A 24587-nucleotide genomic window follows, 5' to 3' on the forward strand; every position below is an offset into this window, starting at 1 on the left:
ACAAACGGTTAATCCGACAGCGATAAAAGGTAATGAAAACGAATGAGGTAAGAACGTAGAGTTGGAAAATGTGTGTAAACTAGTAGCGCGATGGAAATAAAGCATAGAGGAGAGCGAGAGACACACAAATAACATGGTAGATTCGTGTACTGAACTTCAAAAGAAGAACGAGAGGAAAGAGAAAAAAAGATCGTATAATGGCGAAAGACGGAAACTAACGGCAATGCGTGAAATAATAGGCGTCCAATTTACGGTGAGCTGTCGACGAAGCTGCTGCTCGCGAGAGAGAGATAGACAGAACAGGGTAGAAAGAATCGCTCAGAAGCTTATGTCGAGATAGCCGAACCAACGTGCAATTTCAGGCAGCCCGAGTCGCAGCCGGAAGGGCAATTCCGCCAAACGCCGGAAAAGGGGGAAATCACTTTTCCGCGTTTCTCTGTCGGCTCTCTCGCGTTCTTTTGTCCCTCTCGTATTTCGGACTCTCGCGCGCGAGGCTAAAAGTTGCGTGAACGCAGCCTCGCAACTGCGAGTGCCTATGCGCGGACAGAAATTGCGGTTTCCCCAGCTCAAAGAACCGGAATTCGTTGCCAATGCGGAATGATTACCGCGTTTACTTCGCCATTTCGGCATGAGGAAAAGAGGATTTCGTCTGTTGGGATTAAATAGGATTTTCGGCAAATACACATAGAATTTGAGAGTGCATCGAATAACTCCCCTGCAACTTCTGCACACAAATATATTTAATAAACGTACCGAAGTAGGGATACAAAAATACTATTTGTTCGAAATAAATCCAAGTACACAAGTACGGTAAATAAATAAATGTATTCTTAAAATCGATTCATTAAAGAAAATATATAGGAAAAAATTTGATTACGCGTGTTGAAACGATTCGAGTTCTCTTTCATCAAACATTAGTAAGATTGTTTGCCAATAACGAGAGAGATGCCTGGGAGTCGTGTATCTTTCATCTTCGGAAAATGCATACGCAAATTGCAATTTTTCGATCAACAAGCCGGCACGACTAAATGTATACGGAAAACCGCTGTAACATTCACTCTCACGGGATATATACATATGTATGCGATCCGAGGATCGGATCGAATCGATAATATTACAGAAAAATTTCATAAAAAATACAAAATGTCTTGAAATATTTGACAAGATGGAGATTATAAGGGAATCGGCCTATTTTCATAAATGTAAGGATTCTCTCGCGAATAGATACGATCTGACGGCTGATCGATGTAAAGCTGGGATTGGATATCGTGTACGTGTGTATGTGTGTGTGGGGATCTGCGCACGCATATGCGAGACTGGGAATACTGGGGAATACCGGGTGCACAAGTGGAAATTGCGGCTTCTCGTTCAAAGCACCAACGGAATCGGCGGCGTCATAAAAAGATTATAGCATTTTCTATCGCGCAATATGAAAACCTGATCGGAATGTTATTTCGGTTCCACGTATTTCTACAGATTTTGGGGTATATACATATATATAATGCGATCAAATATCACAAAAAATATAAGGATATGTAATTTTATTTTAACTGATTCGGTGTCTTTTTTCTAAAGAAGGATAAACTATATTACAGAATTAATGAGATAAAAATAAAATTGTTCACAAAAATTTGAAACAATTAATGTTTTTTCTAGAAAATTTCAAATAATATTTAATTTATTGAATTTTTAGTCTAAAATTAAATTAATTACTTTAAAAGAAATTTTTAAATCGGAACGTAAATTGAAATATAATTAATATATATATATATATATATAATCTTCGTTATTTTTGCCTCCCGTCTCCAGATTTATCTGTTACATATAAATTTACAGAACTTGTCAAAACAAGGATAATTTTAGAAATCAATATCTCACAGTTGAATAACAGTCACAAATAGACACTAATATAACAGACATGAATATATGAGTAATCATGTGATTATTTCAAGAACATATTTTATAATAATATCTCAGTATCTAATAATTTTGACACTGAATTAATTTGAATTATTACTTAAACCTTAAAATACACATATACTAACAACTATTTAAAGGAAAACGAGACAGAATCTGATTAATATCCACTTTTAACCTGCAATTTCTTAATGCTAAGAGAACATATATAGATATTATTCTATATCAACATTCTACGTTATATTAACATATAGGATATCAAAAATATGAATATTACTAAAATAAGTGAATAATTAAATTAAAAGGTTATTCTTTCCGGAATCTGATTTGAAATGATTGAATTAACCAAACTATATATCCTCGAGCCGAAGACCGCAAATGCCGGATGAGAGGTGAAAATGGAATCTTCCGGGTCCGGTCGAAGCTGGGCAGGAATGATACATTATGGCGGCGAAAGACTCTAGTCATGGGAATGCAATTTTTCAGGATAGCATTCCTCGAATGGTTATAACTTGAAATCTTTAAAGTCTCCCGAGAGAGTCAAAGAAAGAGGAAACTCGACGTGATATCCGAAGGGTGCCGCGCATCTCCACGTTGAAAACGGAAAGGCGCGTGTTGCCGAGCAGATAGGTGCTCTGTTCGCCTTTTACGTCGGCGAAATTTATTTCGAGCAAAAACGAACATTTCCGCGGATATATGTGATACAGGCTGACGACGGCTCAAATCGAATTTTCGTCTCATCCGTCTATACTGGACGGAGAGATCCACGCACATACTTCGTGATGGGATCGCCACATTCTCGAAGGGACCTCACTTTTCACATAGAGTCTCGCCACGTCGTTTTCCATGACATGTATATATGTTATGTCGCGTGATATCTTCTCGCGCGAAAGCGCGCGCTCTCGCGAAAAGAAATTATTTTATACGAAAAGGAAAAGAAAATTTATCTCTCGAACAAGTAGCTTTCCTCAAACAGAGAAACTGCTTGGTTTTTAGTGATTAAAGAGAAAAAAGATTTCAATAGATTTTTACATGGATTTAATTTCATGAAGATATACGTGTTTCTCGATAATTATCGGATAGATTTATCATTGCGTGTATTTAATAAATAATCAATAAATGAATGCGGCATCGCACACTTTTCAGCTAGGCAGGCTATTTCGATATTCAAACAATTTTATAAAGAGAGCCCGTACATGAATATTTTTCACATTTTTCCAAACGTATATTTTAATCCGGAGAAAATTGGCGTGTCGAATGGCTGTTCTGTTCAATATTAACCAATTCGTCGAAATGAAGCATTGGATGTAAACCATTTAAATTCTGATGTGACTATAATCATATAATTTCGACGAATTTTTGCAACTAGCTTTAACGAACGAAATATAAGGTTTACATCGCATGATATATTGCGATGCATTTATGTGTATGTATATCTAAACTGGAGCATTTGCATCTACGAAATGTGTTGCGATTTATTTTCGAAATGTATTTCGAAGCGTATTTCGAAAATAGAATAGCGCAAGAGTGATCCAAAAATCATAGTTAATTAAAATGGTGATGATTGAGCACGTAAGAATTTTCATTAGAAAACGTTTAAAAATATTATTTTAAAAAAGTGATATTTATTTATTTATCCTAATTTTTTTCTTTCTTTTCAATATTAAATTTAACTTTAAATATTAAATTTCTGGTGACAATATATTTAATCAACTCTAATTAATCTCGAATCTCTGCCTTGACTTTTTTCTTATTTATAATAGAATCTTCTATTCGCGAGTGCAACAAATCGTCGAATTTATAATTACAATCAAAGTTGAAATACATATGGATTGTTTATCGCGTAAAAAGAAAATGCTTTTTTTCCAAATAACATTAAAAAACAACTGTCGCGATTGCATATTGCCTTAAATTACAACACACATGCATCGCGTTAAACGTCATTGTATTAAATTGCATCTCATCAATATACATTGACGCTGGCGAAAAATTAAAGCAGATAGTTTTGTCGCGCGTTGTATTTTCGCTCTTGTTTGTATAACACAAACTAGAAAATTCGATACGCCATATAAGTCTTCGCCCGTGCACATCTTCCTGTAAATACGACGAGCCCTCGTTAGATTCGCGTTTCCAATGGTGCGTTTCGTAACTTTGCAAACTCCGTGTCGGCTTACTAATGAGCAGGGGAGTCGACATAAGCAGGGCTTACCTGGTAGGATTAATTCCTCGACGGGTCCAGAAACCGCTTTATTGGCCGTGATCTTAGACGTAACCGAATACTCGTGTTTCCTCTGTTTCCGGCGACATTCGATCGCGTCTATACGACACGCCACGTCGATGCATGTGATAAGTGACTATAGCGTTACGTCATTGTTCACAATTAGACACGGTTAGACCTCCTCTGACTATTCCCAGCCATTGTTGCTGGATGTTGCTGTCGAAAGCCGCGATAATGAGAGCCATTAGATTGCGCGTTCTCAACGCGCACTAATAATACGGTACACAGTAAGTAGCAATATTGACCTCACACATTCAATTAACACCTTCGTCAGTAATTAAATATACAGCACATGCGCGGCGCTTCGATTTTTCATTACGCAAAAAACCGTCCCGTATACATAAATAAAAAATCTACGGCGATATTAATAATTTTCTCTTGCATAATTTATAATTCAAAATGAAACGGAAGTTACTTTCGCAAGTTAATCTCACGCGCAACACGGTCGCATCAAAATGTTTGCGATGACTTTCTCGCCATTCGCGTCCGCCAAGAAATTATACTGTCAGAATGGTCAGTCACGTAAAGCAAAGTCCAACAGTTGATAGGTTCTAGATCCTGGACCCGTGAAACAAACCGAATTAACTCTACGTCGGATTTAACTGGACTAACAAGAGATAGAGAGAGAGAAAGAGGAAGACAGAACGATGGAGAGTTTCGCTGGCGCGACGTCGTCCAGAAGCCTGCGGGGAAATGAAAATGTTTCGTTGCTCGTTTCATCTTCGAATCACTTCGGATTGCCGGAAGTTCAATCCCTTTTCCCGTTAACGATATTATTGATAGGCATATCAGGGACGGACTTTGTCGAACGAGTCTGACAGATGCCCTATATATGCCGGTGACCCGAGGACTTGAACGCAAGTGAGCAAAGCTAGCTAGAGACGCTTTTTTTTTTATCCCTCTTGTGTCCTCCATTCTGAAAAGCGATAGCTAAGATAAATCACTGCACAACCGTCGCCAAAGTATTTTAATAACACGTAACATCATGTTTCTTTATCCATCATCGTCCGTGTCTCGCTCGAGTCAAACATTCAATAACCGAACAGATTGAGGACATATTGCCCTTCGAAGTGTCTGAACAATTTTATCGCGAGAACAACTAAATCGAATTTATCATACAAAGGGCGAAGCAATAAACGCACGTGTCTCGTTAAAGCTGTCACTTGGAACGAGCAAGAATTACAAAGAATGAAAGAGGGAGAATAATCGATTATAAACGACGTATAAATCGCTTGTTTAATATATCTATAAAATTTTATATATAAAAGAGAGTATAAAACTTTGGATTATGCTGAAAAATTGCTTGCTGTCGTTCTTTAGCTCGCAGTTCAGCGTTGCGCTTAGATCATTTTAAAATTAGTTAGATAAAGATGAGATGAAGATGATTTTGTTTTAAATACGTTTAGATGAAAGATAAAATTGATATGGCGATTCATCTATACGTAATATTATTTTTAAGACCGCTTATGTAAACACAGTTATCACAAATATTTTATGAAAATACATATTTTGATTATCTATATATAAAGATAAAATGACGCCACAATTTCATCTAGACGATCGTCCATATAATTTTATTTAGACAACAGCAAACAACTGTCGCTGTCGCAATTATTCCGATCAGACGCAGACGCGTTTGCGGCGGTAAAGAATCTCGAAATTCCGCACACACTTGGCCGTTTTACCGATGTCGGAAGATACGTTGACTCATTCTACTTCTTCTTCGTTTCGTTCGACGAGCACGTTCGCGTTCGCCGAGCGTGCACACGCCTGCCGAGCACGATTCCTCAGGTCGGCGAATCTGGAGCGCGTTAATCACGAGAGCGAGACGCGCGTTCTCCCACGTTGCCCTCTCTCTCTCGATTAAAAATAAATCAGGGCCTGGTTCGCGTCGGCGGCGCGACATAATCGAACGCCCCGACACGTGGTGCACGACATCATATCGACACACACGAGGTCGCGAGGCAGCAATTCTCCGCCGCTGTTGCGGTGCCGCAATAATAATAGAGCGGCGTTCTCTCCCTCGAATGAGTCGCCCATCGCGACAAAAGTGACGGCGAAGTCGAGCCAGGCAGCCGTCACACGAGCACTCGCTTTCTCTCGTGTATATTCCTCTGTATCCATCAGCACTCCGCTATACATTTCCACGTCGACGCGGCTTACTTGGAGGCTTATGCGCGCGAAAAACGATGGCGTTTCGCTCCCGCGATGCGAAAGCACGGAGGGAAGGAACTCATTACGGACGGGGCTTTTATATGCCGCGTTCTCGTTTTAAACAGCTCCAGTCCACAGGGAGCCCTCTTCTGCCACGCGTTTTGTAGTTTCGCGAAATTTCGAGTGACGCTGTTTTCATCGGAACTAGACCAAGAGAAGGATCCAGCGGACGATGGAGAGACACAAAAAAGTGGAATATTGCGGCCATCACCGTGTATTCCAAAGCTGAAATACGTGTTAATAGGACGTCGGTAATTAATGGCCGTACCGCCGGTCGGCCGGCGTCTTATGAATGGCTAAGAGAGATTTTTATAATGGATCTTCCCCCGTGGATTTTCTTTAAAACGCTCGTTGTTGTTATAATCATGTTGCGCAGGATTTATTAACGTTACGATGTAATTGATTAACGCGCCGCGTTGGCCGCTATATTTTCTAGCCAAGTGCTGCCGGTTTCCCACGGCTGACAATTCTCTCTCGCGTTTCTCAATGGGTTCGTGTGTAAGAATCGGTGTGCAAGTGTGTATATATATATATATGCTCCCGTAAGAAATATTTCATCGACCGTAAAATATCTCTATAAAAGAAACAAACGTATATAGACGTAAGAAAGCGTACATGATAAAAAACCGCGCGTCTAAACTAAATTCCTTCCTTGAATTGTTACGCAAATAAAGATGCATAACAAGATACATATATACATACGCGCGCTGAAAAAAGAAATGATTAAATTCAAAAATATTTATCTGTTTTGAAAAGGATTTTCTTCAGGGTGTCTAGGGAAATCTGGAAAACCGGGCATTGTCAGGGAATTTTATATAAATCTGGAATTATCAGTGAAAAGTCAGGATATGTTACTATTTATATGAATTTTTTTACATTATTCTACATTTGTCTCAATAATTTAAAATTTTTGATTAAATAAATATAAACTTTTCCTTGACTCCCAGCACGCTGATTTTCTGTGTTGTTAAAAATCAATTCATCCACAGCGTGTTCGTTAATTTATATTTTCATCATCGTGTTATTTTATTTCAATGTGTTTGATAGAAACAACATTAAAAAATTTGATACAATATAAATAAAAAAAACGTGATTATTTAAATAGCTTATAGTGACATATTTGTTTCGATTATCGTACCTAATGCAGATTGTATAATGGATTTAAATTTTCGTTTTAACTTCCGAATCTTTTCATAGTTGACAAAAATATCTCAAGGATTTCATGATTTAACATTTAATTGATTTATCATATAGATATATGGAAATTATATATTTGTAACAAATAATACTAGAAAGCCAGAGAAAAAATTCATTTTTGGTCTTGGAAAATCTGAAAAAGTCAGGGGATTTTTTTCATCGAGTCTGCAAGACACCCTGTTCTTATATCAAATAAATATTATTAGTTCAAATGATTGATTAGACAGCGTTGAAATAAATATTTCTTCAAATTCAATGACTTTATTTTTCCGTGCGGATAGTTAAATCTTTGCACGACTTTCGCGATAACGCGCTCGACTACACTCGGTTCAAGAATGACATGTCATTACGAGGGATGCGAGAGAGATATATGACGACGGGGAAGCAAGAAAGTACACGTGTCTTCCCACACGAGGCAGCGCATATATGTACAACGCGACAATTTTTTCTCATCTCGCAGCGTATTTGCAAAGCGTTTCGCGCTCCCGTGACTCAGTCAGGTCCTCCCTTATCGACGTAAGTATCCCGGCCAATCTGTCGTCTGTCACGTTCGCGTTGGACGCGAGGGTATTGCATCGTTTCGAAAGAAAGAAGGTACGACGTCGAGTAATACAGATGATACGTTAGATGAAACGTACGCCTGTCTCTCTCTCTTTTTTTCTCTCTCTTTCGCGCGCGCTGCCTTTTTCTGGAGCTCACGTGTCACACCTTGGAGCACAGAGATACCTGCCCGGACCAATTCCCAGAAGTACCTATGGATTATAAATAGCGTAGAGGAGAGGCGCTCTTTCTCCTTTTTCTACCGCAATCTAAAGATAAAAAAGATTAAACCGGTCGTCGCGCAGCATTTGCGCGGAGAATCTTTCGCGTCTGACCTATCTCGAGACAACTTGACCCTCGTGGTTCTTGACGTTTCTGTAATTAATAGCCTCAGATATATCCCCATTGAGCTCTTTGCTCTCCGAAAGAACTCGCGATAACATCGATCGACCTGATGGTTTTTATATTTATATATTGTGTCTGTATATCAAAATATCAAGTAAAGCTGCGTCAGAATAAATTATCAACGTCTCGTACTGTCAGTTACCTTGTTTAACAAGTGGCTTTATTACAACTATCTGTATTTTTTGAAAGTATATGCATTATAACAAAATTATATTATAGATTTATACATTATACAAGATTAGATTTTTTAAGAATTTTTTTCTGGATTTGCTGATTTTATATGTTTCACATATATATATTATGTGATATAGATCATTTTATCTGACACAGAAAAATCCTCAGAATTCGCAATAATCAGACTGGCCAGTCTAAAAAAAATGAACGTATTTTATTTAACATAATAAATTGATACACTGAAAAAGAAATTTATTGAATTTGTGTGAATAAATAGGTACTTATTTCAGTACTGCCTGATAAATAATTTATTTGAAACTAATAATATTTGATAAGGGAAATTCTTTTTCAAAAGAGACATACATATATTTATTTATTTCAAATAAATGATCGATTAGGCAGTATTGAAATAAATATTTATTAACTTAATAATATTTTTTTTTCTATGTATTATTAAATCACAGAGATAGAAATAATACGTAAACATTGTAAGGTAATAATATCAATACTGCTAGACATTATAGGCCCATTACCTTTCGCAAACGTCGGCACAGCTTTCGCTTCCTCAGGATCCCTTTCCGCACACTTTATACCGTTCAGTCGTATCCGTCGTTACGTCAGCACTCATTTCGTTATATATATATACGATATATAGGTGCGTACAGGGAGGAAAGCCGAACCTACGGAAAGGGCAATTTAGCGCCCGTATCAGAATTAGAAGCGATAGTACGCGAAACTTTCCCTCGCATATCATGATTTCCTCGCTGAAATTCCTTCCGCGAACTCCATACAAATTACCAAGTTGCTAGATATGTGTGTATAGATGTTTGTGTGTGTGTGTGTGTGTGTGTGTGTGTGTGTGTGTGTGTGTGCGTATCTGTCGACAATTTACACCGAATTCGGCTTCCCGAAACGGCTCTGCGTCCACGAAACTATCGTCCACGCGCCGTTTGACATGTCATCGAACGTCATTACGTATATCATCGGCTACGAACAGGCTACGGCACATCGTGCCGCGAATTATAGCCTCACATTCTGCGGAAAGCTTCAGCGTAAGCACGATAGAGACATTTAGTGATGTAGCAGAAAACATATAATAAGAGGATGATTTGATATTTATAGTAAAAAAGATACGCATATGCTTCAACTTATTTATGCATTAAAAACGTTACACTTTTTAACTGAATTAGTATCTATTTAATAAAATAATCGTTGCACAACATGCAATACATTTATCACAATGCGAGATTTTAATTGAGATGTATATCTGTCGACATTTATTTAATGTATTGTTAGAATTTTTTAATATTATTTAATATGGTATTTTTTTAATAAGAGATTATTATGCATCTAGAAAGTTTATTTTGTGTATAGCGTTTAATTCTTATGCAAATATTTTCAAGAGATAAAATTTTTCAAAAAACATTCATAACTTTAAAATAATCAAAATTAAAAATCAGAAACACAGTTGAAACTATCTTTTATACAAAAGTACATAAAATAAAAAGCTATGTAAGCAAGTATTTTAGAAAGTTTTCAGAAAATTTCCTTTTTTTATGCGACATAAATAAAACACGCGATTGTAGTTTAGAAGAACGTGTAGATCGAAGAGCCAATATGGGATTGACGCATGTTTGTTTAAGCATCGGCTAAACCGGCTCAGTAAATAATATTTCAGTTCGAAACATATCGTATACATATCGTATCTTGCGGCAAATGTTCGCCTGTGTGTGTTTGACAAGGGAGAAAAGTAGTTTACAACACACAGCGATGATGCTGATCCTCCATGCTGATTCTCCATAGCTTTTCCTTGCTCGCAGTCGGATGTTTGGCAAAAATGTAATAATATATGAAAACGTTTGTATTTTTGCCGTATTCACCGTTGAACGTTTTATATCTCTATTTAGTAGAAGTTAAACGTGGCAACTCGACAGTCACAAGAAAGCCACAAGTCATTTCGCGAAGAATGTGATTATTAAATGTTGAAATTAGGTTTATTACTCCTTTATAGACTACTAAAAAATAAAGTTATCTAGAAAATAAAAATTATGCTTTCTAATTTTGTTGACTGGCTGAGAAAAAATATTATAATTGAATCAAAAAGAACAAGTTTTGATTGCATTCTCTTTTAACGAGAATATTTTTATCAAAATGTTTCTCATATATTTTTTCATGTGCACTCATGAATAGAAAAGCATCCTTTGAACCCAGAAATTATTACCTAATCATGACGTTAACTGCGTTACACAAACATAAATATGAAAAAGATAAAGAGAATAAATTTTATTGCAAAAATATAAACTATATATATCAGAGACAAAACTAAAAATGTATTATAACAGCAATGAGCAAATACTTTCAATTTTTACAAATTATTATATTGTAGCCACAAAAATTAATAATTTGTCAATGACTCTCACGTACTCATTGACACATTATTTTGAAATATTTAATAAAAATTTATTTTTAATAAAAACGTTCATTTTTAATAAATATATATTCATACATGTTTTATGAGAAATAAAATCTTCTCTAGAAGAACAGTGCCACACTATATTCAATCAATCAGTGGATTTAGGAGAAAGTAAGAAATTAAAATTATGATAATCTGAGAACAGATCTAAATGTACCTTTTGAAAATTTAATTTCCCGTTCCAAAAATATTCCAGTTTTCAGCAATTTATGTAACTATTCTAGCATACTTAATCGCATTAACAAAGAAATATAGAATTTTGAAGCACATATGACTTTGATTAAATATTCGTTTATAAATGCGGAATTATTTAATGGTATTCTCGTTCATAACTGTAAACAAATAACTAATATACCGTAAAAGGTAATAATCCGACTGATTAAATCGGATTGCATTATAATCTAATTACACTGGTGTGTGTCAGCGCGATACAGCAGGCGCAAACTTTTATGTGGCATCAAGTAGAATCTTACGATAAAAAAATGTAAAATTTACTACTATTTCCGGGCGTACTTTATTGCAAGCGAGATAATACGATGCTGCAAACACATGGAAATTTTTAATCAACGGACGAAGGAACAATCGGCGACGGATAAAAAGATCGTATTTATGTGAATTTTCACGATTACAAAAGTTTTCTAGTCGGAAATAATTGGGAATGGAAATTGTAGAATTGTGTAAAAAGCATTTTCTGTACAATATATATTTTTAATTATTAATATGTGCAAAGAGTAAAATAGAACGGAAAAAGATAACGCCATAATATTAGTAAATTTATAATTATATATTATAAGAATTTCGGTTGGAATTTTTAATTTTTTTCAATAAATGCAAACTTTGCATGTATATTTTTTCCTTTTGCATAATGATTATTCTAATATAATCCAAATTTATGTATTTATTCTACAAGAAAAGTTAATTAAAAAAAATTAAAAAACAGCAACTATATATATGAATAGATTAAAAAGGGATGATAATAATACAAGATAACGAATCTTGATATGCAAATTATGAAATAATGTATAAAGAGAAATTTATCATACGGGCAAAAAAGCGTAACAAATGAACGTTTGTCCATCGCAAATTACGGTTATTACCATTTTCGCGTAAAACGCTAAGGGAAACAAGAGAATCGAACGAGAAAATGCATTATTACGGGAAAGTCAACATCATGATAATCGCGATTGTCACGAACACGTCGAGTGGGACAGCGCATATAAGGCACTCTTCTGATATAATATATTTTCGCGAGGGTCAAATGACCGACACAAAGAGCGTATTTTCGCGAAAGCATCTCGCAAAGGGAAACGAGAGAAGCCCGGGCTGATATATGCTCGAGCCTTACCCCTGAAAATCCGGGACGCTCGGCTTTCCTTCGCACAATTGGAAGATTTTCGAACGGCTCGATCCATGACAGACGTCATTTTTTATCCCCGTCAGGTCAGATAAGAGTATCCGCGTTATTTCGGAGGCAGCGAAGGAAAAAAAAAACAAGTGAGAGGAGAACGAACGATACACGGAATCGATAATTCCGTCGGAGGGAATATCATCCCGCGTTAGCAACGGGTCGCGACGACGTGTATTAATCATGAAAATAAAAAAAAAAAAAAAAAAAAAAAAAAAAGAATAGAGCGGCAGAGGTTCAATTCGAAACAAATGCTATTTACATAGGCAATTCGCGGAGCGATGCGGTAATTGTAAACGCATATCCGGCGCCAGATGGTCCGCCAGATTTTATCTTGAAAAGCCGGGCAAAAAAAGCTCGCGCGCGGGTAAATTCATGGCGCAACATTTATATAGCAGCGCTCTCAGGCGGCAGTCCCTCTCTGCCACCCGGCAAGATAAAATTTCGTGAGAAAAGCACGCGCGCGCTCTCGCGCGCGGTAATATTTCCTTCGTAAATTTATCTGCCGTTATTCAAGCGCGATGAAAATAAACGTCACTCGCGCGCTCCGCGATCGAGGAGGCGACAATAAACACAAGCGTCGACCGACACTCGTCAGCCGATTAATCAGAGCGCGCATATTTCTAATTCCCGTCGTTTTGCATATGCGCGTGTTGTGTGTCCGCGACGCTGATCATTTGACGCCGAGGGGCCGCGAGTAGAAGATACGTATAGTAGTTTGCGCGCCGTATTTATGGCGCTTGTCCGACGAAATGAGCGAGTATATCACTGCGAATGTGTGTACTGCACCTGGTAACCACAAATTCGCGTCCATTGCACTTTGTGTAATACAACTTCTCGATCAATTGGTGGTCGATCTTTCCGATCATAACAAGAATATAATCAATCGAAGGTCGATCTTGCCGTCACAACAAGAATATCATTTATTCAAATATTAATTACGCTATATTAAAATATATGTTTTCATACATTTCTATTTCTTCGTCTTTTTTCCAATATACGCTGAAAAAAAAACAGTTTTGTTAACCTGACTAAACCTTTCAACTAGTTATTTTGTTAATTGAACATATAGAAATATTTAAATTAAATATAACATTAAATCTAACAAAATAATAATTTTGAAAGGTTTAATCAAGTTAACACATTTTTTTTCAGTGTAGTTACAACTATAAATTGTATCATTTTACGTCGTGAAAATAGACAGTAATAATTGTACGATGTAAAATTAATTTTTCAAGATCGTCAGAGCAAGATCTTCAATAGTTTTCAAAGAGAAAAAAGTGACATTTTTAATCAAAGCACATTAAGATCAGAAATGAATCGTAAGACGTAATAATAGGGAAATCAGTCGAAAGATTGGTTGATTAAAAAAATACCGTCATGCTTTGTGTTGGATTGAAATGGTGAGTTAAAATCACTTTGGGTCTTTATGATAGCCTTAGGGGATAACAATTACGCGTCCGAGTTTATTGCCGACAGAAATACACCGTTTTGCTGGATAACAAATTTTTCAAGACATTTAAACGCACGGGGATTTAATTAACTGAATTCTCTCCCTCGCTCTCTCTTTCGTCTCCCTTATTCACGATTCTTTTGTACCGCGGGAGTGACTCATCCACCGCCAATCGTGACAACAAGAGCATCAGCACGCTTGTCAATTCTCTCCTTTGTCATGCAAAAGCACACAAGGTTTCGTGCCGCTATTATAACGCGCCGTCCCATAGAATATACCGTTTTATTAATGCGATTATATACCCGCGCGCGACAATGGCGGGTGCGCGCATACAACGAGAGCCCCGAGACTCTCTCTCTCTCTGCATATCTCTTTGAAAATGAAAAAGAAAAAAAAAAGAAATGTGCGGAGAGAAGAGCAACGCAAAAGAGAGAGAGAGAAAACGCGGCCGAGAGCAGCCGGGCGTTTCATGACGTTTCATAACCGCAACGTATACACGGCCAGAAGGCGCGTGTAGCGTTGTAAAAAAATAGAGAAATAGCAGGAGAGAGGGAGGGAGAAAAAAATACCATCAGAGTCGGCATCCGACCGTATATTTATTCACGGTGACATTTTTACCGCGATGCACATTAGCCGTAGGAACGCACGGTGCAAGGCGAGGCTGATGCATCCTCGAAGATGTACACAATCCGGCACTTCTGTTCACGGCGAAAGTCGAGAAAAGAAGAAAGTTCCGCGACGGCCGGCTCCTTCAAGTTGCTGGCGGAAACGATACACTTTTCAAACTCGCATAATGCTTTTTTATGTGCGCGCGGCGTACCCACCTACCTACTTACATATCTACCTATCTATGGACACCATGCATTGTTCCACGGCAAACTTTTCTAGTGACTCGCGGAGTTTCCTGCTGCACGCTCTGCGCAACTTGGCGCACTGGTGAAACTATATATATATATATATATATATACAGGGTATCCCAGACCTACCGTATCACACGTTAATCGCAGATTCCTGAGACGATTTGGAGACGATTTTTCCTTAGCGAAAATGTCCAGGCATCAATTATTTTCGAGTTATAAACGATTGAATATAAAAGCTTTTTTGTAAACTAAGCCTTGTAAAAATAAATGATTAACAAAACTATATTTTTTATAAAAATCTAAAAGATTTTTATTAATCATTACTGGCGAACCTTAAGAATTTTTATCTGCTATATTTTTTAGTTAATTTCAGGTAAAGTTTACTTTAATAGAATTTTAATTTAAGGCTTAGTTACAAAGAAACATGATTTCAAAAATTGGGAACATTAAAAAAATGATGATCTTTCTTGGCCTTTTCATAACGTGTGATACGGTAGGTCTGGGACACCCTGTATATATACAGTATATATCCGCTGACATTTGACGATGCTGTCGGACTAGAAAGATGGATTTTCGAACAAATGCATCTGAAAAAATATTGCTCTGCAAGTATGAGGGATTGAGGTAGATTATGCGGTAAAAAAACTGTTCGACAACGATAATCTTGCTCGCGATTCCCGTGTTATTTTAGCAAAGTTAGGTAACAAAGAGCTAAAATTTCTGAAATGGAATCTTCGTAACATTTAAAATTAAATTTATAATTGCAATTGCGTTTCGCGAGACGACGCGGTAATCCTTTTTTGTTTTCGCGTCTCATATGCGAAGAAAAATTTTTGAATTCTTTCGATATAATATTTCCTTTTCTCTGTTATTAAATTTTACTTCTCTCGCATTGCTAAAATAGTGTTTGTTACACAATGCCGCTGATATGATAGCTCGGTGTAACGAGATTATTAAGAAAGAATTAGAAATATAGAATTAAAAAATGTTTAATAGATGAGAAGCACACATACGTTCCAATTTTTATTATCGATATCGTGGATAAACGTTAAAGTGTGGATTGGCACATTGTACATCCATCTCATACCTATCTATTTGAAGTCTTTTTGTCTAAAAAGGATGGAAACTACCAGGAAAGAGCACTCAGTTTTACGTTGAAATATTTAATGGACTGTACTGAAAACCTGGTATTTCGAGTTACAACGTTTCTAGACGAAGTTGTCGATAAGCCGATTTCCATGTACTCGAAACCTGATGAATTAAAACTCACTCAGCTTTCGTATTGTGCGTTCACATACTTTGAAACACACACATACACATATTTTCAGATCGTGAAAAATAAAGAAAAATTGTTATCATAAAATGAAAATGGGTCTAAATCTTTCATACTGATTCTTAATAAATATTTCCGTACGTATGTATGTAATCACACTAGTGAAATTTTGTAAAAATTAAAAAAGGTAAGAATCTTCTCTCGACCGTACTGGCAAATATTTATTCAATCACAACGTGATTGAATAAATAATATTTGCCAGTACGGTCGAGAGAAGATTCTTACCTTTTTTAAATTCTGTCTGGCGATTCTCAAATATCTACGTTTTAATTTGTAAAAATTGTTCCATATAATTAAACACTAAGTTTATTTACTGAAACCTTTAAAAATATTTCATATTTTCACTCAAAAATATCATGCACTTATTTTTATTATATAGATACGACGAAAAGAGTATAGACAAACAGCTCATAATTATTATGACAGCGCCTACCATTTATAATTATCTAGCAATTTGTTTTCATAAAGTTTTATAATTGTCGTCAAAATAATATTTATATCCCATTACATGTATATTATATAGAAGCAATTACATGTCGCAATGTATATCGATAAAAATATTTTTATCTTAAATTGTTTTGATCTAACTATTATTATCCTTCAACGATATTAAAACAAAGTAGATTATAAGCTCAAATATGGCACCCGTTGTTTTTCTACTTTATTTTAGATATCTGCATACATATCTTTCATTAAACAGTTTTATTTTATCCTCTACGTTATGCATAAAATTGAGAAATTTTATGATCTGTTTCTTTTCACGTTAAAGTTCTCGCATTATATCAAGTATGACGTTTAATTCTGTGCAAAAGATTTACATCTGACCATATATCTTTTTATGTTACAGGTCTCGAGAAGTACAGGGATACTGTCACATTTTGTCAATCTAAATATAGTGATACCAGAGGCGTTTATATTAGGAAGCGAGGAGCATCACGTCGATGTAGGCTCTATCATAAATCTCGTATGCATAATAGAGAAGGTAAGACGCATTGCATGTTGCATTCGTGAGACATTTACTTTATACGAGCATCGAGCGAGTGAATTAAATGTAAATAATAGAAATTTCGCGATAAACGCGCACGCAGTTTTCTCTTCGAATAATCGACTTATTTTTCAACGTTTTACGTGTTCATAACGAGAGCTTATTATATTATATCGCGTACGTATAGCAAGGATACCATTAATCAATATCGATCGTTTTGTATTCGCTATATTTGGTCATACGCTTTAAATCGCTTTTAATTTTAATATGTTTACACGAAGTCAAAGTCAGAGTATGAAATTTCATATTTTTTAGATAGAACAATAACTTTTTATCACGGGATAAAGTAAAAAATTCTAATAACTCAATTCGATACAATTTTCGTATTTATTGACGTCATCGTCATATTATTATTATTCTTATTATAATAGCTATCTAATCTCGAAAGAAAATATGCAAATAATATTGATATTAATATGCATACATCCTTGGTTTTCTTTTTATTTATTATATAAATTCTTCGTAACACAATTCAAGATTAATATTTTTCAAAAACAGGAATTCAAACTTCTTCGCGAAAAATGATCAAGCTTGCTTGATATTATATATTTTCCGATTGCAATAATGACATTTTACTTGTTACTGAGTCGATGAGTTTCCAACGCATAAATAAAAAGCCAGAAGTACCTATGCTGAACGAAATTCACAGCGCAATGCAATTTTTATATTTTACAAAGAAAAATTGCGATATACGTAAAAGGGAGCGCATCTCTCTCGAGGCATCTGTTTGCGAACAGGATTAATTATCGCCAGAATGTATTAATAGCTTCGCTCTCTCTCTCTCTCTCTCTCTATCCTCCCCTTTCGATTACACATAGCAGTACGATAACAAGAATAATTCGTGCATGGGCGCACATTATTCTCAAGCGTATTCCCTCCATTCTCTTGCCATCCTTTCATCAACATCGTATAATATATCGTGTTTAGATTATTAACGTTTCCGAAACTCGCGCTCGCGGATATTTGTCGTTCGATATATATCGAAGCGTTTCTCGTTCGCAGAGACATCGTTCGCTCCGCCCCATTCGCAATATTTCAGTTATTTTATCGGATTCTGCCGCTTGTCTGCGGATTCCGCAATATGCAGGCGCGGCGGCTGCTCGTTTCCGCCCTTGCTCGATATTCGCGCGCGCGGCCACGGCGACGCGGCCGAAGAAATCGCGAAACCCGATGACGTTGATTTCATTTTAATTGGTAACTCTGTACACCAGATACCCATTAATTAAACTGATAAATTAAAATCGCCATGCCGCGCCGCGCCGTGCCGCGTCGTTGCAATGCGGCTGGAAATTGATTAAATTCGTGTTTCGACTAACATGCGACCGAACCGTCGTTCCCAATTGACAAGGCGCCGCTCTTTGTGAGTCACTTCATTTTTAGACCATTTCAGAATTTATACATTTCTATATCGGTCCACTCCTTTCTTCACGTGTCTGTATAAATTATTTATTAAAAACCGGCGCGACATGATTTTCTTTTTCGTTTAGTTCGTTCTATTTATGATGCAGTAGATATATATATATATAAACCTTATTAATTCTGCGACTGTGATTCATAAAGCATTGTTATTCTGAATCCATTAAAAAAGTTCGAGATACGAAAGAAGATAGAGAACGAGATGCGCACGATGCGAAAATATAAATTTTGTTTATTTATATTTCTTGTATATTTTGCATATATTCTATAATATTGCACATTACCCTACATAAATGTAAGCAGTCTTTCGGGCTAAAACCTTCATCCATACACGAATCCAATTACGAATCATATATTAAAATTAAATAAATAAATTGGACGCGTATCAGCAGATACGATCAAATTAAGCATTCTCTTTTATTTGAAAAATAAGGTTGAAAGGTAGAAGAGAATCTGCCATTACATTTCTGACTTAGCCGAGCGCGGGATGAATTGGATGAATTTTCATTAAATATTGGAGGATATTGAGAGAATAGGCTTCTCTCGGTTATTCATTTTTTTTTTTTTCGTTGCACAAAGTCGGCTTCGTCGTATCGATTTTCGCATACACAAGTAATATAACGTTATTAACGCTCTCAGCGAGAGAAAGAAACGTGCCATATCATATGGAAAGTGTGTAGCGCACCGTGATGCTGATTTCGTAGTAATTGACGAGCAGCTGTATATTATATATATATATATATATATATATATATATATATATGCAGACACCGTTAATTAAACTGATAAATTACAAGTGTCACACAAGAGTGCAGAGTAGCTAAAAATTGATCGCGCGCAGATTCGAGCGTACAAGCCGGGGATTTATATATGGAAATGCATGCTCGCACGCGCGTGCACACACATATATATGTATACATACATATATACACTGCTCACACATGCAATTCCGCCCCGCGCAAAACTCTTTGCAGTTTATGTATGCGTATGTACGCGAATGTATCGAAAAACACCGGGCGGATCGTGTGTGTCGAGTTTACGCGGAGCATTTTTTTTCCTTTTTTTTTTTTTTTCATTTTCTTTTACAAATATGCACTCGCGCAAAAAAGTAGAGTGCACATCGCGACGAAGTTCTCGACGTATGTAGGTAGGATGCATCGGAACGCCGCTGGCTAAATAAGGGCGAGTGAAATGTGGGCGGTTTAACTTTGGCAAGTACAATCGGGTCGGCTTAACTTCGAAACGCAACCGCGCCTGTAATCTTACTTCGGCACGCGACCGCAGCAGTTAACTCTCTCTCTCTCTCTCTCTCTCTTTTATTTCTTTTGCAAAGCACGATTACCAGCGAGACGAACAGTCGACGAACCGCAATTCGGAAAAAGCATGACGTTGCGTTGCGTATATAGCGCGAGAGATTTGCATGTGTTTCCGCTTTTTGCTGCGATATTTTCGCCAAGTAAGCTCGAAAGCAGCGCGAGATATCCAGATACAAATCGCATCGATGTATTAATTAATATTGCGTATTTTGTTTGTTAGCGCCGCGATATAATTCATGCTTCATTGAATAATATATATATACAATTCACGTATCGATGTACGATATACTACAATCTGAAATTATAAAAATAATATATCGAATCGATTGTATCGCGAACTGTCTGTAGGCTGTTTCTCTCAATTGAATTTCGGCCGAAAAAAGCCGATACAATGCAAACCACAGAGAAAAAGGGTAAATAAGCTCGTGTGCTTTTCTCTCTCTCTCTCTCTCTCTCTCTGAGAGTCGCGATTTTTTACGCGCATTTTGGATCGCTGATCTCCCGAAAGTCGTTTGCATGTTTAAGAATATAAATTACGCATAAACTACAATATCTCTCAGCGTGTATATATATATATATATATATATATATATATTTTCCTTTTTTAATGAAATAAGATTAGCGTAAATTATAGCGAAATATCACGCGACCACGGAAACACAGTTTCTGTAGCAAGAACTCGACACACTTTAACACAGGGTTTATTTATTAAAAAAAAGAAAGAAAGAAAGAAAGGAAATGAAAAAAGAAATCAAAAGGGCGAGATAATATGAATAGTAAATCATCTCGACCTTATACAACAATGTCGAGGCAAACTGTCATGTACAATGACATGTTATCGGACTCTTAAAATTAGATATCTCCATGAAAGATTGCCATTCACCACATGTCATCATTTAATTTCATGTTATGCAGGCATGTTTTTAACTTTACGTTATTGGTCGCGTTGTACTACTATACACAAGTGTTGTATTCCTGAAAGAGAGAGAAAGAATAAAGAGATGAAAGAGAAGAGATAGAGAAAGAGAGAGAGAGAGGATGTGATAGAGAAAGAGGAAACACGAGAGAAACTATCGATCGATACGCTTACATTCCCTCCATCCGAGCTTAAAGAGGAAATTTTGGGATTGCCACCACAGACGAAGTTTTGAACTTTAAAGCAAGATATAAAGCTCTTTCTTATCCTTGTATTAGAGGAAAGATTTTGTTAGACCACTCGAGTAGATAAAAGTCGCCGCGAATGGCAAACGACAATTTTGTACTGAATTCTCTTTAAAGCATAACATTCTTTTTTTACTCACGAATAACACACGTATAATTCTTGAAAAATGATTAATATTCCGTCCGTTGCGCTTGTTAGCTCGTCAGGATAATTTAGTTCTAAAATCTACCTCCGCTATCTTGGAACTAAAATATTAAACGTCACGTTTTCTAATTTGAAAATGGATGAATAAATTTTCCATATTCAAACGCGCGTGCACATGGGATTTTTTCCATTTTAGTATGAAATTATTGAATGATATTAATTAATAATATTGCGATGTGTTAATGCATCTGCTGGGATATAATACAAAATATTATTATTTAGCAAAATACATATTTCATTATTGCTATTCAAGTTTAATTGAATATTGTATTATTTTCGCTAATAGAGATACATTTTATATTAATAAGATATATATTATTCGTAAAATGATATGAATTATATATAAAAATTTAGAAAAGATATGAATTCAATAAAATTAGGACAAATATCGCGGAACTGTCGGTTTATTGTTCGAAATATTCGCAATCGTTAAATCATGATTATTAGTACAAGCATAGTCAGGATAGTCATCTCCTCTTGAATCGCGGTACATTGTAACAAAGTTTCTTGATTATCGATGCAGTCCTTAATTGAGAAACAAGCACATGTGTAGAATTTCCGTGCTATATTAATGTTCAGATTATGTGTAATAGTAGGTTGCGAACTTGTATTTCCAGCAAATAGCATTTTGTACATTTCGATTTCAATTATAACCTCGTTCTAATTATTATTAGTAATAATTTTTCATGCAAAGTTTTATAATTTTTAAAACTTTTGTAAATTTATAGAAAAAAATGTATATAGATAAAGATATATGTATCTCTTAAAGAAAGGTCATGTATGATAATTTATATACATTTTTATCAATATTTTTTACAAGATAAAATCTTGTCGGAGATAATAATTTCTAATGGAGTGTGAAATGTTTAGACAGATATGAAAGAAGGAGATGTATTAATCACCATATGGAAAAGTTTTAATCTTTTTAAACTTATAAATCCGCTCACTCCGAAAATAAAAATCAGAAGATTAGTACCACTTATAGCCACAAGTTTACACTCTGCGTGGTTCTCTCCTCTAATAATTTTATCTAGGATTAAATTTAACCTCTTAAATTTTAATGTGGAAGTTGAAATCCTCTTTAAGAGAAAATATTTTAAGAAAATACTGCTTGTCCGACACAAATACATAAAATGATATTTATCATATTGAAATATGATACAGAATATAAAAAATACCTTCCAGTTCAACTGTTTAATTATAATATCCGCGTTTTTCATAAAATAGTACTACTATCTCTCTAATATATACCTATACATATTTGAAAACAAAACACATATATAGTAAACATTGCACATTTAAACTTTATATTTTTGTAAACTTATATATTAAAAACTAACTTATATATATTTGAAATAAGTTCAATTATATCAAATTAATTATTTAATTTAATTTGAAATTAATTTTGTTTCTTCGTGAGAGATAAATCAAATTCACAATAAATCAGTTATCAAATATTTATACAATTAATTTTTTAAATTCAAGTCCTTAATAGATACTTAAACTCCTTATAAATTTTTATATTTGAAAAAATTAAAATTAGATTACGCGAATTATTTTGACGATAAAAATACGTGAAACATATTTTGCAGCATGGACACAACATTATATATGCATTGAAATAACAGTATTATAGAGAACGAAATAATATATAAAACATTTTCGCTAACTGTATTCTACGTCGACTCGAAATTATTCGAGACGCTTCAGCGCGATCAATAAGAACACCTCGTACTTTTTTTGCGAATGAAAAAAAGCTTTTAAAATATACATATATAGGATATGTAACACGTAAACGATAACCGAATTCTCACAATTACTTTCCGACAGAATAGAGAAACCGAAGGGACAATGTCTTCTCGCGTACTGTCAGAGTACAATGAAGATACCGGTTTATCTTATTTCCATCTGCTCTTGTTTTTAGAATCGCACAAAATCCGCTTACCGATAAGCACTACAAGATACTTCCATTTGCCGATTGGACAAAAATCAATATGCTCGCCATAAGCCAATAGGTGGAATTTTTTAATCGTTGCAAGTGCCGGATATTGCAATGAATGCAAGCCGATTGCATCGACGTAACGATTCGTGGAGCATTATGTTCTGCCGAACATTCATACGAATGAATGTTTACACTTACTTCACTTTATTAAAAGCGGATTACAAAGATAAAAAAAATTATAATAAATAAACCTCTTTTGGAACGATTACAATCACAAAATGTTACTATCAAATAATAACGAGAAACGAAATCAATAAAGCGTTATACATTTTTTGGTAGACATTGAACACATTGTATACATCTCGTTGAATAGATAAACGCTTATTTTATTTATTCAATATTTTAATAAAGTCTCGCGTAGAGAAGAGAGAGAGAGAATAGTAAATAGTAGTAAATTGATACAAAATAAATTGTATATTTTTTGATAATATTTTTTCGGTCGTTATTATATAGATAATTGGCACGAGGTAAAATGTTTCCGATAAAATAAAACTGCAGATAAAATTGGCGCCGTCGTCGTCATTTATAGATAATGAATCATAGAGGCGAGAAAGTAAATTCAGAATGACGAATACAGGCATGAATCTTGTAGTAATGAAGCACGGCTTGATTAAACCACGACTTGATAGTGTGCCGTGCAAAATTATGATAGAGCCAATTAAACTTTCGGCAAAATTCTCATTAGCTGCCATGTAGAAGCTTCGCGGCTGAAATCATTGCATTTCGCGGAAACCTGCCAGGTTTTCTCGTTAAAAATATCGATTCGCCAGCCTAGTTTCTACCGAAGAAGCATCGTCCTTGTCTATCTATGAAATGAACTTTTCCATAAATAAGAAATATATAAGGTGCGATAATAAAAATAAACGCGAAACTATCATTTATAATGACATAACAATACATGCAATTATCAAATAATGTGACGTCATAATGTAGATTTTAATGAAACCGAGAATTTTGATTAATTTCGCAAGAAAGATCTAACGCCTTATTAAGTAGAGAAGAATAGAATTCCTTTCTTTTATTAAATTAGAAAATGACAAGTGTTGAACACACTTTTTTCTTGTGAAGTATTTTAATAAACTCGAGTAAAATTGGCAGATTATTAGAGAAAAACGAATTATCGTTTATTATTATTCGTATTTAATATGTGAGATCATCGTTAATGTTTATAGGGTCATAAATATTCAAGAGAT

At 35.3% G+C, this 24587-nt stretch overlaps 1 protein-coding gene across 4 annotated transcripts in view; it reads left to right on the forward strand.

The window, feature by feature from the left end:
- dpr12 (defective proboscis extension response 12) overlaps positions 1–24587 on the forward strand; it is a 258329-nt gene that overhangs the window by 189815 nt on the left and 43927 nt on the right. For all 4 annotated transcript variants that reach the window (XM_029300488.2, XM_029300485.2, XM_029300486.2 and 1 more), the window contains exon 5: positions 17097–17231. In XM_029300488.2, coding sequence (XP_029156321.2) covers positions 17097–17231 — 135 coding nt within the window. The remainder of the gene's footprint in view (positions 1–17096; positions 17232–24587) is intronic.

The sequence above is a fragment of the Nylanderia fulva genome, unplaced genomic scaffold, assembly GCF_048542155.1.
Source record: "Nylanderia fulva isolate GAGA-0341 unplaced genomic scaffold, ASM4854215v1 Scaffold14, whole genome shotgun sequence".
NCBI classification, from domain to species: Eukaryota; Metazoa; Arthropoda; class Insecta; order Hymenoptera; family Formicidae; genus Nylanderia; species Nylanderia fulva.